The sequence below is a fragment of the Rhinolophus ferrumequinum genome, chromosome 10 (genome assembly GCF_004115265.2).
Source record: "Rhinolophus ferrumequinum isolate MPI-CBG mRhiFer1 chromosome 10, mRhiFer1_v1.p, whole genome shotgun sequence".
NCBI classification, from domain to species: Eukaryota; Metazoa; Chordata; class Mammalia; order Chiroptera; family Rhinolophidae; genus Rhinolophus; species Rhinolophus ferrumequinum.
Genome location: NC_046293.1, coordinates 55,036,528 through 55,055,540, shown reverse-complemented (window position 1 = coordinate 55,055,540; position 19,013 = coordinate 55,036,528). Strand labels below are relative to the sequence as shown.

General features: G+C 36.8%; 2 protein-coding genes across 2 annotated transcripts; one reads left to right on the top strand and one right to left on the bottom strand.

Moving 5' to 3' along the window:
* Positions 1-3,175: 3,175 nt before the first annotated feature.
* LOC117029061 (olfactory receptor 6C2-like) lies at positions 3,176-4,113 on the top strand. The gene is given in 2 exon segments (XM_033118042.1): positions 3,176-3,224; positions 3,227-4,113. Coding segments are annotated over 2 exon segments (936 nt in total).
* Positions 4,114-17,220: 13,107 nt separating this feature from the next.
* On the bottom strand, positions 17,221-18,162 carry LOC117028827 (olfactory receptor 6C2-like). Its single transcript, XM_033117687.1, has one exon. The coding sequence runs from the start codon at positions 18,160-18,162 to the stop codon at positions 17,221-17,223; it is 942 nt and encodes a 313-aa protein (XP_032973578.1).
* Between the last annotated feature and the right edge of the window lie 851 nt (positions 18,163-19,013).

The following is a 19,013-nucleotide window of genomic DNA, read 5'->3' as shown; positions in this document are numbered from 1 at the left end:
TATATATATATATATTTATTTATTATTTATTAGTTTCAGGTATAGAAAGTGATGTAATAGACATTTACACCCATCACAAAGTAATAACCGCCCCCAAACTACTACCCCTCTGACATCATATATAGCTGTTACTATACCATTGACTATATTCCCTATACTGTATTTTACATACCATGACTATGTGTATATATATATATATATGTATATTTACATACATATATATATATCTATATACATATATATATTTAATTATAGTTGACATTCAATATTATTTTACTTCCTTCAAGTGTATAGTGCAGTGGTCAGGCATCTACACAGTGTATGAAGTGATCTGCCTGTTAAGTCTAGTACCCATCTTGCATCCTACATAATCTTTACATTCTTGATTATGTTCCTCATACTGTATTTCATATCCCCATCCTTATATTGTGATTGACAATTTGTACTTTCTAATCCCTTCGCCTTCTCCCTCATCCCCAACCCCTCCCATCTAGCAACCATCAGTTTTTTCTGTGTATCTCTGGGTCCATTTCTGTTTTGCTTGCTCATTTATTCTGTTCTCTAGATCCCACATATAAGTGAGATAAAATGGTATTTGTCTTTTTTAGTCTGACTTATTTTACATAGCATAAAATTCTCTAGGTCCATCCACGTTGCTGTAAATGGTAAGATTTCATTCTTTTTTATGGCCAAATAATATACTGCATTGTATAAATGTACCACAGGTTCTTTATCCAATTGTCTATTGATGGGCATTTTGGTTGTTTCCCTATTTTGGCTATTGTGAATAGTGCTGCAATAAACATAGGGGTGCATACATTTTTTCGAATTAGTTTTTTGGATTTTTTTTGTATAGATACACAGTGGAATTACTGGGTCATAAGGTAGTTCTGTATTCAATATTTTGAACAACCTCCATACTGTTTACCAGAGTGGCTGTACCAATCTGCAATCCCACCAACAGTGTACTCCACATCCTCTCCAACACTTGTTTGTTGATTTATTGATGATAGCCATTCTGACAGGAGTAAGATAATATCTCATTGTGGTTTTCATTTGCATTTCTCTAATGATTAGTGATGTTGAGCATCTTTTCATGTGTCTGTTGCCCATCTGTATGTCGTCTTTACAGAAATGTCTCTTCTTATTCTCTGCCCATTTTTTTTTTAATTTATTGGGGTGACAATTGTTAGTAAAATTACATAGATTACATCATCTATAACTGTAAAATTACATCATCTATAACTGCCCATCTTTTTTTTTGCATATATGTATATATATATATATATATATATATATATATATATATATATATATTTTATTAGTTTTAGGTGCACAAGATAAAGTAATACTTAGACATTTATCATTTATATCCCTCATACTGTGGACCCCCCTCCCCCCACCCACTATCTCTCTGACATCGCACCGAGCCATCCCATTTCCACTGTCTCCACTCCCAATGCTTTACTCTGCCTCTTGTAAATGTATACATACATATATATATATATATATACATATATATATATATATGTATATATAATATTATAGTTGGCGTTCATTATTGTTCAGCTTCAGGTGTACAGTGCAGTGATCAGGCATCTACATCTTCCCTGATAACTGCCCATCTTTTAATTGGGTTGTTTGTTTTCTTGGTGTTGAGCTGTATGAATTTTTTAATAAATTTTGGATGTTTTTTAGTTGTTTTATTTTTGTTTTTTGATCAGAATAATTTTATTTACAAAGATAGTGCAGAGATTTCCCATACAGCCTGCACTTTTACTCCTATTATTAACATATTAACCCCTTATCAGTTGTATCATTGGCAAATATCTTCTCCCATTCAGTAGGATGTCTTTTTGTTTTATTGAGGTTTCTCTTTTTCGTGAAAAAAACTTTTTAGTTTGATGTAGTCCCACATGTTTATTTTTTTCTTTTGCTTCCCTTGTCTGAGGGAATATATCAATAAAAATATTACTAAAGGTAATGTCTGCAAATGTACTTCCTATATTTTCTTTTAGGAGTTTTATGGTTTTGGATCTTACATTTAAGTCTTTCATTCATTTTGAATTTATTCTTGTATATGGTGTAAGAAGGTGGTACAGTTTCATTTTTTTTGCATGTATCTCTCCAGTTTTCCCAGCACCATTTATTAAATAGACTGTTTTTACCTCAATGTAAATCTTGTTTCTATTGTCATAGATTAAATGACCATATAGGCATGGATTTATTTCTGGGCTCTCTATTCTGTTCCATTGACCTATGTGTCTGTTTTTATGCCAATACCATGCTGTTTTGATTACTATGGGCTTGTAGTATGATTTGATGTCAGGTAGTGTGATACCTCCTACTTTGCTCTTATTTCTCAAGATTGCGGTGGCTATTCGGGGTCTTTTACAGTTCCATATAAATTTTAGGATTATTTGTCCTAGTTCTGTAAAGAATGTCATTGGTAATTTGATAGGGATTGTGTTGAATCTATACATTCATTGCCTTAACTCGTATGGACATTTTAACTATATTACTTCTTCCTATCCATGAGCATGGTGTATGTTTCCATTTATTTGTATTTTCTTTTCAATGTCTTATATTTTTCTGAGTACAGGTCTTTTACTCCCTTAGTTAAATTTATTCCTAAGTATTTTATTATTTTTGAAGCAATAGTAAATGGGATTGTTTTCTTAGCTTCTCCTTCTGATAGTTTGTTATTGGTGTATGCAAATGCAACTGATTTGTGAATACTAATTATATTTATTTGAAATGAGATAAATTAGAATAGAAAAAAATTACAGAGCCGGGCATCTAAGTGTTAGCATTTCATTAACATTGTTGTTTCAGATATATGAAAGTGTGTGTGTCTGTGTGTGTGTGTGTTTGTGCACACGTGCACACACATGTATACACTGGACTGCAATTTAAAATGTATACCTTGCCATATATTGTACTCAGAAATGTTTGAATGCCAGGTTTCTAACCTGTCAAATAATTTATCAACAGAACTGAGAGAATAAATTATTTAAAAATATTCATTATCAAGTAAAACATATCCATGTAAAATACATGGCTTAGCTTTCTAAACAAAATCCCATTGTAAAAGTAAAACGTTTTCCCCACTCTCTTCTCAGATCGTACCTCCCTTAGTTTTACATGAAAATTGGACAGAAATTAGGAGCCAGAAATGAGAAACCATACGTCACTCACCAGCTTTATCCTTTTGGGATTGACAGATATGCACAACTGCAGATTCTGATTTTTATATTTCTACTTATCACCTACATGTTGAGTGTAACTGGAAACCTGACCATCATCATCCTCACATTAATGGATTCTCACCTCAAAACTGCAATGTACTTTTTTCTCCAAAATTTTTCCTTCTTAGAAATCTCATTCACTTCTGCCTGCATTCCTAGATTCTTGTACAGTATATCGACATGTGACAGGACTATTACCTATAATGCTTGTGCATGCCAATTATTTTTTACATATCTTTTTGGAGTAACAGAATTTTTTCTCCTGGCCACCATGTCCTACGATCGATATGTCGCCATCTGCAAACCACTGCATTACATGACTATCATGAACCATAGAGTCTGCAAAAAGCTTATCTTCTGCTGTTGGATAACCACTTTGTTGATCATATTCCCACCACTTAGCTTGGGACTGGAACTGGATTTCTGTGACTCTAATGCCATTGACCACTTTGTCTGTGATGCTAACCCTATCTTGAAGATCTCATGCTCAGACACATGGTTCCTAGAGCAGATGTTTATTGTGTGCTCTGTGTTGGTCTTCATCATGACTCTCGTGTGTGTGGTTTTGTCTTACATGTATATCATCAGAACAATTCTAAGGTTTCCCTCTGCCCAACAAAGGACAAAAGCCTTTTCCACCTGTTCATCCCACATCATTGTGGTTTCTATCACCTATGGGAGTTGCATCTTTGTGTATATCAAACCTTCAGCAAAAGATGAAATGGCCATTAATAAGGGAGTAACCATACTTACTACTTCCATTTCCCCCATGTTAAACCCATTTATTTATACTCTGAGGAACAAACAAGTGAAACAAGCCTTTAATGACTTAGTCAAACGAATAATATTGCTTTCAAAGAACTAGGGGAGTGTTGAAGTCAGGATCCCTAAGCAATTTTCTTGTTTCTGCCCTATTTTGTCTCTTCCTGATCTAGATTTGGCCTTCCATTCCGTAATGACCCTGTTCAATTTACACCTTGTGTCTCCTTATAAACCAATCTCTTTGAGAATAACTTTTATTAAGAAAAAATAAGAATAGTTGTTTCTGGAAATCTAAGCATGACCTCACTCTCACCATCTCCTTACCAATGCTGAAAGGGTTTGGAAATTTATCATAAAATATCAGTTCAATAGTGCACATAACTGTTTCAAAACAAAACTACTGAAATAAGGAGAGAAATAATATTAAAAAGAATGAATATTATTGGTAAGTGTAACAAGGAATAATTTTCAAAATTGCAAAGAACTTGTATATTTTAAAACAAGGAATGAGTGTAAAGGTTTAGGATTTCAAAAAAGGCTTACTAAGAAAGAATCTTTACATGAATTAAGTTAAAATGAAGAGAGAAATGCATTGATAATTCCTCGTAAAGAATTGAAATCTGCATTGAAATTACATGAAACAGATTGATTCTCATGTACCAATTGAAATATTAAATCTTGGGCTGGCCTGGTGGCTCAGGTGGTTGGAGCACCATGCTCCTAATGCTGAGGTCAAGGGTTCGATTCCCATATGGGCCAGTGAGGTGTGCCCTCTATAGCTAAGATTGTCAACAACAGTTCTCTCTGGAGCTGGGCTGCCGTGAGCTGCCGTGGGCTCCCATGAGCGACCAGTGGCCAGTGTGAGTGGCCAGCAGCCAGCTGCTGTGAGTGGCAGACCCACTGACAACTGCCGATCTACTGACTCAGCCCGGGGGAACTCAAGGCTCATAATACCAGCGTGGGCCAGGGAGATGTGTCCTACACAACTAGACTGAGAATGGCTTGAACTGAATTGGGTGGGGGGGAGGCAGAAGAAGGGGTGAGAAAAAGAAATGTTAAATCTTGACTATAGAGTATTTAAACTGAGCAAACAGAGGACTGCAAGTCCAAGGAAACTAATAGGGCTAGAAGAGTGTGCAGAAAAAAGAAGGAGAATAGAAGAGGAATACTAATATCAATGAAATGACTTGCTTTTAAAAAATGAAAACCTTACTCCATTCAAGAATTCAAAATATGTACCTAATGATATCCCTCAAAGAAGGATCTGCATTTAGTTGTTAAATTTTTCACCAACTTCCACTTTTGTAGTCCAACATATTAAAACTTCCTTTGATCTTTGTTCTCTTACTTCAGGCTACTGTTCATATCATGACCTCTGTAGGCAGAAAATATCGCCTCACTTTTCAGCTACTCAACCCCCATCATCTTCCAGTTTAAAAGACATTCCCACAAAAAGTTTTTTGCTGACTTTTCTTACTACTTCATCACCAACACTACCACCAAGACTGGATTAGTCCTACTCATCCACACTTGTGCCATTACTTATCTGCTGCTTTCATCTCTTACCAAACTACAATTTCATGTTTACTTGTTTTTATTCGAAATGGTAAATGCCTTGGGGAATGTCTATTTTGTACGGCAAACTCTAGAATGCTTTAAGCTTGGCATTTAGAGAAACATTAGTTACATAATAGGTAATCGTCCAACATGGTGATTTCATACTTCAGATAATGCAAAATGAGAATTTGTATATGAAAATAAAAAAATATAAAGGTGACATTGGACATTAACCTGTGAACAAAAAAGAATGACTATCCTGTTAAAATATTTATTGTTTATTTTGTGAATGAAATAGTCAGAAGGAAAGTCAAAATTTATTGAAATTTATACTGATAAACCTGAAAGTAACCCTACAAGTTATAGTCATAGTTTACACTGGAGAAATGTGGAGAAATGAACGTTGAGAAAAGTGAACTATTACTAGCAAGTAGTAGAACTAGGATTCAAAACTAGTTTTATTGATTTTGGAAGAAACTGTTCAAGTAAATATATCTGCTTCTCAAGAGGCATCAAGCTGATTTCAAGGAACATCCCAAGAAACACCTTTTAATACTAAAATTGAGCAAGGTATATATCTAACAATTTACATATGTAAATGTAAACTTTAATGCATTTAAACACATACCTTATTAATACTATGTTAATAATAGATAATATTTATTATTGTAATTGGATAAGATACACTAAATCTATTAGATTAATTAAAAAATCATATTACCAATATATAGAAGTAAAGAGCAAGTGGAAATGGAAAAAGAAGTAAAAGCAAGAGAACAGGAAAAAAGAAAAAATGACCTTATAATGTGGATCTTCAACCTCATTGAGGAAAACCTGCCTCCAGGAGTTTTTTTGAATCATCTGTTCTCTGACAGAGCCTCCTAATGTGATTCCGTTAAAACACTAGAGGACCCTGCATGGATTCTTCAAAATCTTAGTGTTTGAGAGAAAGGGTCTCCAAATTCAGTGTCCTAGGACAAAAAATGTTTAGTGGCCTTCCAAATTTCAGCCAGACTAAAGCAATGGGGTACGTATCCTGAACCTAGGACTATGGTATAACTTCAAATTTCTAAAATAGTTAGCTTCTCTGATTCTTTGATTTTGCCATAACCTGTGCTACTAATTCATCAAATGAAATCTATGCGTTATGTATATTTTAGTTAAGATTTAATCTTTGTATTTTTTTCTCCATATGTTAGTGTGACGGGCCAGCCGCCACAAATCGAACAGTACCCGAATGGGGGAGTGGGAATGAAAAAAGACACTCACACATATGATGATGCGGCCGGTCTTCAGTGATCCTGAAGCACCGAGTTTACTATTCTTCACCAATTTATACCATCTGTGTACATGCAGCTTAACAATCATGAGTATGCATTATCTCATTAAGAGTAAATTTATGACTTTTACATACAAACTACAAAATCCTTGAAACTTTCCCAAAGTCATTATCTCATGACAAAGCCCACCAATTATCCTGCTAGTCTTCAGTCCTCAGTGTCTGGGGACGGTCACTCCCACCTCATTCCTCAGCAGCTTGCAAGCACCCTCCAGGTGCAGGCAGAGATAATGCCTTAGAAGCTGAAACAAGTTAATCATAAACTGAGCCAGTCTGCAAGGCTTTAAAATAACAAGAAATCATGGCTCCCCACATCTCCCCCTTTTTTATTTTATAGAAGCAAAACCCATATTACAGGAGATATAAGGTGACGGTGCCTGTCTTAGGCACCCCGGGACCGTCTCATCAATTAACCCGTCTTTGGAACTTGTATTTTTTAATACAAGCCCTGTCTTAGGTGTTGAAGGACCTCCCAGGATTTACCCGTCATTGGCTAACCCGTCCCAATACATACAAGGGGGAGAGAGAGACTTAAGGCCTTGTCTTAAGCTCAAGCTGATGGATGTCAGCTCGCAAGTCTAACATCCTGCTGATGAAACATTTAATGAGGATGGGGAGTAGGCACAGAACCAAACAGACACAGATGCCCAATATAAGAAAAATCATAACAGAATGGGTAATATGAGGCATAGATGGCATAGCATTTCTAAGAGCATCCATAAACTCAGAAGCAGCCTGAGCTGCATCAAATTTCAAGGGTTCAGCTTCTCTCATATTTTGAATTTCATCATGAAGCCGAAACATATCTAAAGACACATTAGCATCATGCCAAATTTCTTTTAGTATACCAAGGTCCAGAGATATTAACAGGAAGCATAACAAAAGATGGTTGTTTAAGTATCATAACATTAGTTCCTAACGGCACCCAAGAAATATAATTTGTTAAAGAACAATTATTACAGGAAGCATTAAATTGATTTTCTACAAAGTGTACATTAATATTTCCAATCAAAAGTGTATATGGGGAAGGAACACAAGCAGATACATTAACAGATTTTTTAGACCAGTCTCTAGTCCCATCTTGTAAATCAGTCACCTGACTGCAGGGAGTGCCTGATTTACAAAACTTTCCAAATGTTGTTTTATGTGTCCATCAGAAGGCAATCCTAGGGCGTGAGTGTCATTGACATAGACTGGAATTTCAGGACCATCCCATACAGCAGGGTGGAGGATTGGTGGATCAGGTACATAGGCCCAATACGTCTGGTCTTCTTCTGTATTGCTGAGGGTCATCAATGTCATCAGCAGGTAGAGGGTCCACATGTCGCACCAATCGTTCTGGCAGCCACCGAGGGCCTTCTGCATCCTGTGGAAAAACATAAACATGCCCTTGGCCCCATATGAGGACTGGATCTGGGCCTTGCCAAAAGCCTGTAAGTGGGTCTTTCCATTTGACCAAAGCCTGAGTGGCAGTGGAAGGATGCCAAAAGCGCTCTGCAGCACTCTTACCATGGGCATCCAAGGTCAAAAAATTTTGAATAAAGAGAGAATGAGACAGGTAATTATGGGGCGTCAGGGGATATAACTCCCCCTTTTTTATTTTTTGTAAATTGACTTTTAATGTGTCATGAGTGCGTTCGACAATCCCTTGCCCTTGGTGATTGTAAGGAATGCCAGTAACATGATTGATAGAGAATTGCTGGCAAAATAAAGAGAATTTTTTGCTGAATGGCTTTCTCAACCTTAGAGAGAGCCTTCCGTGTAGGCTCAGTAAGAGACCTGGGGGAGGTCGGATCAGAATCTCCTTTTAAAATTTCAAACAGTGGTTTAAGATCTCCAGTAGTTAATCCCAAAGAAGGGCGCAGCCAATTAATATCTCCCAACAACTTTTGAAAATCATTAAGAGATTTAAGATGATCTTTTTTAAGCTCTATTTTTTGTGGAGTGAAATACTGAGCAAACAACTGAAATTCCAAGTAAGAATAAGGCTCACTTCTCTGTACTTTTTTAGGTGTAATAATAAGACCTGAGGCCAGAAGGTTTTCTTTTTCTAAACACATTTTTTGTCTGGTCAAGCCTGTCAAAGACAGGATATACTCTAAATTGTTTTAAAGACTCTCCCTGCTTATGAGTCTCTTTGCAAGCCAATTGAAGAGGGGAGCGCACAACAGAATCTGACCCTGGTTTAACATATCCTGGCGGGGGGGTCTTTACCCCGAGGATCCCATTGATCTCTTAAAGAAATCTGGGGACCCAGAGGACAATTTTCTTTACCCACAGCAACTTTGAGTTCGACTAATTGTCCTTGAATCATCTTTATCTGTTTTGTAAGTGTAACTATAGGATTTACAAGCCGTCTGCTTTTTTGAGCTGCAGCCACTACTAAATCTTCCTGATCTTGAGGATTTAAATCTTTCCAGTGTTTATCTGGAGGTTCTGGCTAACAGGCTCTTTATTATGTTTAGCAAGTCCCTCTGCATATCTGACTCCTTCCCCCTCCTCTTTCTCCTCCGGAGAGGCGGCAGATGGAAAAGTTTTCTCAGCATAATCAGCCCCCTCCCTTTCTCCCAGCTCTTCCAGTGAAGCGGCAAACGGAAGGGTTTCTTCATTCCCTGCCTGTTTTACTCTTTCTAACTTACAGCCTTCCCTTTTAAGATCTAAGCAATCTCTGATTAAAGTCCACAATCCAAATGTTTCTACAGGGACCCGCAGAGGTCCTTGGACACTATAATAGCCTTGTAATTGTTCTCCAACCTTTTCCCAAGTCTCCAAGCTGACGGTACCTTCATCTGGAAACCATGGGCAAACTTCCTTTACAAATTCTAAAAATTTATCTAATTGCTCTTTGCTCACCCTGCTGCCACGGGCGGCAAGTAATCTCTTAAGTCCTCTAACATACAGGTCCTTGTTGCTGGCGTGACCCATTCTCTTAAGTCCTCTAACACACAGGTCCTTGCTGCTGGCGTGACCTATTTCTCTTTTCCCTGACTCGGCCCTTCTTTCAAACAAAGAAAAACAATCAGATGCCTGTCTGGCCGTGCCCCTTATGGGACCAAATCTGTCTTAACAAAGGCGTTTCGGTATAAATCCCCGAACTGGTGGGCGGAAGCCCAATCGCTGTTATGCCATATGACAGAACCGGAACCTCAGATTAGGGCCCAAACAAGCTCCGTAACACGAAGTCGTGGAGCTATCATTCACTCACACATTCATTCGACCGAGGGGACAGTGCCTTACTCACCGCGCATCCATGAAATAAGCTCCTCAATAAGAGCCGGGCCCTAACCACGCGGTGTTCCTCACTGTTACCCCCGTATTCGGTCCCTGTTCGGGCGCCAAGTGTGACGGGCCAGCCGCCACAAATCGAACAGTACCCGAATGGGGGAGTGGGAATGAAAAAAGACACTCACACATATGATGATGCGGCCGGTCTTCAGTGATCCTGAAGCACCGAGTTTACTATTCTTCACCAACTTATACCATCTGTGTACATGCAGCTTAACAATCATGAGTATGCATTATCTCATTAAGAGTAAATTTATGACTTTTACATACAAACTACAAAATCCTTGAAACTTTCCCAAAGTCATTATCTCATGACAAAGCCCACCAATTATCCTGCTAGTCTTCAGTCCTCAGTGTCCGGGGACGGTCACTCCCACCTCATTCCTCAGCAGCTTGCAAGCACCCTCCAGGTGCAGGCAGAGATAATGCCTTAGAAGCTGAAACAAGTTAATCATAAACTGAGCCAGTCTGCAAGGCTTTAAAATAACAAGAAATCATGGCTCCCCACATGTTAGTTCTTTAACCTACCTACACCACTAAGGTGAAGGGTGTAGAGTTCAACTTCTGAATATCAATTCCTTAGTGATATCAATTTATATAACTTCTGTCACACCACTCTTCTTTGACTTTTTAACCAAAAGTGAAAATCGTTTTCTACACAAGCCTGGTATGTCCTTTAATATACAGCTTGGTCACAAATGCAAATGGTATCAACAATATTACATTTCTAAATCATAACATGGCTGCTAATTGTATTATTTAATCACATATTTCCTTGATATGAGTTCTAAACCTTTTGAGAAGTAGACACAGGTGTCAGATAAGTGTCAAGAATTGCTTTCTTCATGATAAATGTAGATTGAAGAATGCAGCTCAGATGAGAGAGTTTCCTTATTTTGACCTCATTTATTTGCCATATTAGAAGCTGAATGTTTCTGAAATCATTAGTGGAGTTAACTCAGAGGCAAATGGAGGGAGGAAGACAGCATGCCTGCCTTACATGTAGCCATTCATGAGTAGTGATTTTATCCCAATCTCAACAAGCAGATGAGTTTTGTAGAAAATTGTCTAGTAATCTAGGTTTTTAAACCATTCTCAAATGGAAAATTTAAAACATCCACAAAAGGAGTCAAGATACAATAATTAACAGACATGTACCTATCATCCATGTTCCATAATTATCAACATAATAAAATTATTTTTCTCTATCACTCCCGATCTTTTGTTTTTCTTTGGCTGGCATTTCACCTTATAGCATTTCACCCATAAATCCATTGCATTTCACCCACAACTTTATCAATAGGTATCTCTAACTGATGAGAAAATTTTCTTTTATCTACCATCATGCCATTATCCCACATATCAATATTATCAATAAATCATTATAGATGCTCATAGTCAGTATGTATTCATATTACTCTGGTTCACATAATGATATTATTCTCACAATTGAGGTGTTAGAATAAAAATCCAAACAGAATCCACGTTTCATATTTTGTTGTAATGCTACTTACAACATTTTTTTGTATTCCTCTACAGTCTTTTCATTTTTTGTGCATGAATTGATGGAAAAATGATGCCATGTGCAGTGTTTAATATCCTTGATTATTTAACTGATTGCATCTTTATGGTATCACTTAACTTGTTACTCTATCACCCAATTTCCTTTTAATGTTAATTAGATTTAATTATTGGTTACATTTAGATTCATTTTTTTAGCAAAGATAGTTGATAGGAGGGGCTGCATGCTTTCTATTGCATCACATCATGAGCCTCATAATGTCTGTTTGACCTACTTAGTAATTTTTAGATTGATTAGTCAATTTCCTTTTAGAATGCTGTACACTCATGGATTTTTATTTATTTGGTATTTTTCAATCCATTACGGTCATTATTATATTTTTATGCTCAAATTTCAGGGCAGCATTTAGGATCCAAATTGGTTTCTGTGTACTCATATGGTTTTTTTTTTTTTTTTTTTTTTTGTGTGTGTGTGTGTGTGTGTGTGTGTGTTTGTGCTTTGTTTCCTTCTGGAACAATGATGTTCCAGACTCAGTTTGTATGCTTCCTACCCCTAACAGTTCTTTCTTCAAAAAGCACTGGTTCCTTTCAGTGGGAAATTCTATTTAGAAACCACATTCTGCTGCCAGAATTGCTTACAATCTAACATGAATAATGGGCACCAATTAGTGCCAAAAAATTTACACTGTTTAATTCTACAAGTTTAGTTTCTGCCCTTTCTTTTTCTCATATCTTTTGTTCCAAGTATAGCCATGCTTTCCATTAAAATCAACTTGGTTAACAAATAGAAAAAAATATCCTACTGACTTCACTGACTTTCTGAATATTTAGCCTATATTGCAATCATTACCAGTTACATAATCAAAGACTCTATTAACTGGAGTAGAATATTAAAGTTTAATTTAGCATTCTATTGCAAAATAATTATTACATTCAAACAAGGAACATTTTAGATGGAGAAAATAGCTTTATTTAATCTGGAAAAATCTGTTGAAGAGGTAGAATATACTTTAGGCTTTGAAGTAAAACAGGGAACCAATATCTTACATTGTAATTCAACTCACTGGCATAGGTAGACATCTCTTTCAGAAAATCTAAATTTTAGAATTTTAATTAAAAATATTTTCATTCGAATTCCCAGATAAGATGGTGGAGTATGTAAATGCCGTGCTTGTCTTCTTTCAAAACCACATCAAAATTACAGCTAAACTATAGAACAACCATCATTGAGGATCACCTGATGTATAGCTGAACTGAAGTCCTACAACTAAGGACATAGAGAAGAAGCCACCTCACACTGGTAGGAGGGGCAGAGCCACAGAATGAGCTGGTCCCATGCTCACTTGTGACCATTAAAAATCGGGAGGGATATCCTGGGTGTGGAAGTGCCCCCAAGAGGAGTGAGGGATCCCAGTCCTACACCAAGATCCCAAGCGGAGGGTTCCAGTGCGGAGGAGAGAAACTCCCACAACTTCTGACTATGAAACGAGCGGTGATTGCAGCTGAGTGAGACGGAGGCTACTGCACTTCCATGTGGTTCTCTTAAAGGGCCCACACACAGACTTATTTGCTGACAGGCTCACTAGCTCTGAGCTCCAGTGTTGGGAAGCAGCTTGAAAAGCTCCAGGGACATATGGGGAGGAATTGAATTGTCTGGCTTCAGAGCGAGGGCTGGAAAGGCACATTTCTTCTGGACAAAACAGCTGGCGGAAGCCATTGTTTCTTTGTTGAACCCTCTACCCTCCTGGCATGCAGCTGCAGGCACCCGCTGTATCTGAGTCTCCATTAACCTGGCTAACACAGTTTGTTCACTCCACCCTGGTGATTCCCTGAGATCCTGTCCCACCCATAAGACTGTCAGCCTGTTTCTTAACAGAAAATTTGTAGGCCAGAAGGAATTGTCATGAAACATTCAAAGTGATGAAAAGCAAGATCTACAACCAAGATTATTCTACCCAGCAAAGCTATCATTTAGAATTGAAGAACAAATAAATAGCTTCCCAGATGAGAACAAGCTAAACAAGTTCATCACCACCAAAGCAGTATTTCAAGGAATGTTAGAGGGACTTCTTTAAGACCAAAACAAAAACAATAAAAAATATGAATAATAAAAGGGCAATAACTGTATTAACATTCACTTTAAATGTAAATGGTTAAAGACAACAAGAGAATCTTAAAGCAACAGGAGAAAAGCAGCCTGGGTGTCCATCGATGGATGAGTGGATAAAGAAGAGGTGGTACATATATACAATGGAATATTGCTCAGCCATGGAAGGGAAAATAGGTTCTTGCCTTCTTCAGTGGCATGGATGGACCTGGAGACTATTGTGCTGAGTGGAGTGTCAGACTGAGAAAGACACATGCAATGTGATTTAGCTTATATATGCAATCTAAAGAACAAAATAAACAAACAAAACAGAAACAAACTCATAGATACAGAAAACATTTTGATGGTTCCCAGACAGGAGTGAGGTTGGGGATTCATGGAAAAGGGGATGGGATTAAGAAGTATAAATTGGTTGTTACGCAGCAGTCATGGAGATGTATAGTATAGCAGAAAGGATTGTCAATAATATTGTAACAACTATGTGTTGTGTTATATTGGTACTAGATTTCTTGGGGTGATAGATGGGAGGGTGGTTGTGGGGCAGGGTGGAAAAGGTGAAGGGATTAAGAAGTACAAATTGGTAGTTACAAAATAGTCATGACGATGTAAAGTAAAGCATAGGGAATATAGTCAATAATATGGTAATAACTATATATAATGATAAGTGGGTACTAGACTAGTCAGGGGGGATCACTTTTTAAATTCGGCCATTCTAGCCTTTGATTTTATGAATTTGACTACTTTTGATACCTCATGTAAGTGGAATCTTAAAATACTTGTCCTTCAGTGTCTGGCTTATTTCACTTAGCATGTCTTTAAGGTCCATGCCTGTTGCATATTGCAGAATGTCCTTCTTTCCCTCCCCATCCCTCACCCCTCAACTCTGAGTCAAGCCGTTGTTCTCAGTCTAGTTGTGGAGGGCGCAGCTCACTGGCCCATGTGGGAATCTAACTGTCCAACCTCAGTCTTAGGAGCGCAGTGCTCCACCTACCTGAGCCACTGCGGCTACCCAGAATTTCCTTCTTTTTACAGAATGAATGGTATTCCACTGTATAGCTGTACTACATTTTCTTTATCCATTCGTCAGTTGATAGACATTTGGGTTATTTCTTCATCTTAGTTATTGTGAATAGTGCTGCAATGAACATAGTGTACCAACATCTCTATCGGCATCCTGATTTTAATTCTTTTTGGATAAATACCCAGAAGTAGGATTGCTGGATCATATGGTAGTTTTATGTTTAATTTTTGCAATACCAAAGTATTTAAATTAAAAAGTTAAGGGAAAATGTGTGAGTCAACAAAGAATGAGGAAAATATTTTTGACAGAGAAACAGCATATGGAGAAAACTACACATGAAAGCACAGGGGAAAAACAGGTTCAAATTTCTGGAACCTGAAGTGTAGTGGGATTAGGGAAATAGTTACAGATGATGAACTGTGGTAAACAGTTCGTGTTCTTGAAATATATAAGTTTTTATATTATAAGCGATGCAATACCTTTATTACATCTTTTCATATTCTTTTGGAAAACTTTTCTATTTCCAAGATGTTGTATATCTAGTTGCATTTATTTCTTGGATTTCTTCAGCTTCAGTTTTTCACACGTGTTTGCTTATTTTAGTGACATTCTATGATGGTATATGTGTCTATATATGTGTCAGTATATGTGTCTACATCTGTCAGTATATGTGTCTACATCTGGCAGATGTTTTTGCAATACCAAAATATTTAAATTTCTCTAAATAATTATTATCTGTTTTCACCATCTTCCTTTTAGCTTCATGTATTTTTTGGAGAAAAGCTTATGACTTTTAAAAGTTTTACCAATTTGCTCTGATACAAATATTATCATTTTCAAGTTTTAATATTTTAGATGTTTCTCCATAATTATGAGGTTTATATTCCCTTTAATGAAAAAAATATTTATTTGAGTGCGAGTTTACAATTTTGCTTTCTTTAACATGGAATTTATTCTGTTTACCACTGAGGGTACATGGGAGTAAGTTTTGCTAGTTTGTTCCCTCCTCTATTTCATTGCTTAAAACCATACCTGCCCCAAAGAAACTGCCTAATACATATTTGTTAAGTGAATCAAAGAATAAATCCTTTGAAAGCTTTGGATTGGATGAAACACTGGCAACCATTACTTATTTTTTGCTGGAAAATGTAAACATTTGCATTTCTCTTTTGATATTTCTAATTTGGAGATATACTGCTATTGTATTTTTATTTTTTGTTATTTTTTTTTAAATTTATTGGGGTGACAATTGTTAGTAAAATTACATAGATTTCAGGTGTACAATTCTGCATTACATCATCTATAAATCCCATTGTGCATTCACCACCCAGAGTCAGTTCTCCTTCCATCACCATATATTTGATCCCCCTTACCCTCATCTCCCACCCCCCACCCTCTGGTAACCACTAAACTATTGTCTGTGTCTATGAATTCTTGTTTCTCATTTGTTTGTCTTGTTCTTTTGTTCTTTTTGGTTTATATACCACATATCAGTGAAATCATATGGTTCTCTGCTTTTTCTGTCTGACTTGTTTCGCTTAGCATTATACTCTCAAGATCCATCCATGTTGACACAAATGTTCCTATGTCATCTTTTCTTACCGCCGTATAATATTCCATTGTGTATATATACCACAACTTCTTTATCCATTCATCTATCGAAGGACATTTTGGTTGTTTCCACGTCTTGGCCACCGTAAACAAAGCTGCAATGAACATTGGAGCACACGTGTCTTTATGTGTAAATGTTTTCAGATTTTTTGGGTAGATACCCAAGAGAGGGATTGCTGGGTCATATGGTAATTCTATTCGTAATTTTTTGAGGAACCTCCACACTGCCTTCCATAACGGCTGAACCAGTCTGCATTCCCACCAACAGTGTATGAGGGTTCCTTTTTCTCCACAGCCCATCCAACACTGGTTACTATTTGTCTTGTTGATGATAGCCATTTTTTGTTATTCTTAATTTGGAGCTGAAGCCAGTATTTAAATTAAAAAAGCTATTAACATGCATACTTATGGAAGGATCTTAGAAGAGGTTTGTGAGATAGATGACACTAGATCAGGATGAATGAGAATGTTTTGAATAGCTTAACATGAGTAGGGAATGTGGTAAGTTCCTTATACAGTGTTTCCCTGAAAATAAGACCTAGCTGTACAATCAGCTCTAATGAGTCTTCGGAGAAAAAATTAATATAAGACCCGGTCTTATTTTCATATAATATAAGACTATCTCTTTAATATAATATAATATAGTATAGCATAGTATAATATAATATAATACCGGTTCTTATATTAAGTTTTGCTCCAAAAGACGCAAAGAGCTAATGGTCTGGCTAGGTCTTATTTTTGGGGAAACACAGTATGTGTTTATTTAGCTTCACATTCTCTTATTGGAAAATACCTCAATTCTTTTGATTGAGTTATGGAAGGCTTGTTTGACTTGCTTGTTCCTCAGTGTGTAAATGAAAGGGTTCAGCACTGGAGCAATGGAAGTAGTGAGCACTGTCACACCCTTGTTAATAACCACTGATTCCTTTGCTGAAGGTTTGATGTAGATGAAGATGCAGCTGCCATAAGTGATGGAAACCACAATCATGTGGGAAGAACAGGTAGAAAAGGCTTTTTTCTTTTGCTGGGCAGAAGGGAATCCTAAAATTGTCTTGATAATATAAATGTAGGACAGTACCACACACATAAGTGTCATAAGGAGGGTCACCACAGCACAGATTATAACAGTCTGTTCCATGAACCAAGTATTTGAACAAGAGATTTTCAGGAGGGGAGATGCATCACAGATAAAATGATCAATGGTATTAGAATCACAAAATTCCAGATTTAAGCCTAGGCTAAGTGGAGGGATTATAATAAATAAACCAGCTACCCAACAACAGAAGACAAGTCTCCTGCAGACTGTGCTACTCATGATAGTCACATAATGCAATGGTTTGCAGATGGCCACATAGCGGTCATAGGACATGGTGGCCAGGAGAAAAAATTCAGTTACACCAAAGAGGTCAGTAACAACTACTTGGCTGACACAGGCATTGTAGGTAATGACTTTGTCACCTGTTGCTATGTTATACAAGTATCTGGGAATACAGGCGGATGTGAATGAGATCTCCAAGAAAGAGAAATGTTGTAGGAAATAGTACATGGCTGTTTTAAGGTGAGAATCCAATAAGATGAGGGAGATGATAGTCAGGTTCCCAGTTATGCTCAGCATATAGGTGAGAAAGAGAAAGATAAAAATCAGAACCTGCAGCTGAGGGTCATCTGTCAGTCCCAGCAGAATGAATGTTGTTACTGTACTGTTTCTCATTGTTGGCTTCTGACTTCTGTTAAATCTGCATGTGACATTGAGACGTTTTATTGTAGATTGTTTTTAAAAGTATGAAATCTATCATATTCAAGTTTTAATCATTTATTATTTAAAAATATTTACAATTTAAATGCATACTATGTAAAAGACTACTTTTGAGTCCCATGGGTCTGTCATTTCACAGGAGCAAAATGTCTTGACTTTCAAGAATTCTGTTTGATGTATTTGCTTGACACTGTTTTTTTTTAAAGTGTTAATATATGTCAGACAACTTGGGTTCTTTATGCACCCTCTGTAGTCACTGGAAGTTTCTGTTCCAGCTCTATATTTAAAGAATTTTGTTTTCCATTTTTTGTTTATTGCATACATGGGTTTTTTTCCCCTGATCACACGTCTAAATTCTATCATGAGTACGTGTGTGTGCACATGCGTGAATGCACACACACAGCTGTTTCAGCTCCTCTCCTGACACTGCCTTCTTCTAAAGTTTCTTTGTCCCTAAGTAATCACTTGTAATTCATTGTGAGCAGAACATAGACTGTCTTAAAGCACAATATGCTTATGCACAGTATACATTTATACTTTTATGAAATGCTCTGATAAAAAACTTCAAAGATATTACAGATGATATGTCTCTCTGACCCTTTTATCTGCCTGTTAGTGTTTTCTTCTTATCACTTCACTCTCACCATACTAGTATTTCCTTTGTATTTTCATCAATTCCTATTTTGAAATATCATCTTTAAGGTGATTATTACTAAATCTGTATCTTTTTGTAATAGTCCTTTTTGATTCTCAGATGCAACCCAGCATATCTATTTAAACATTTCACATGGACCTCAAATCACATG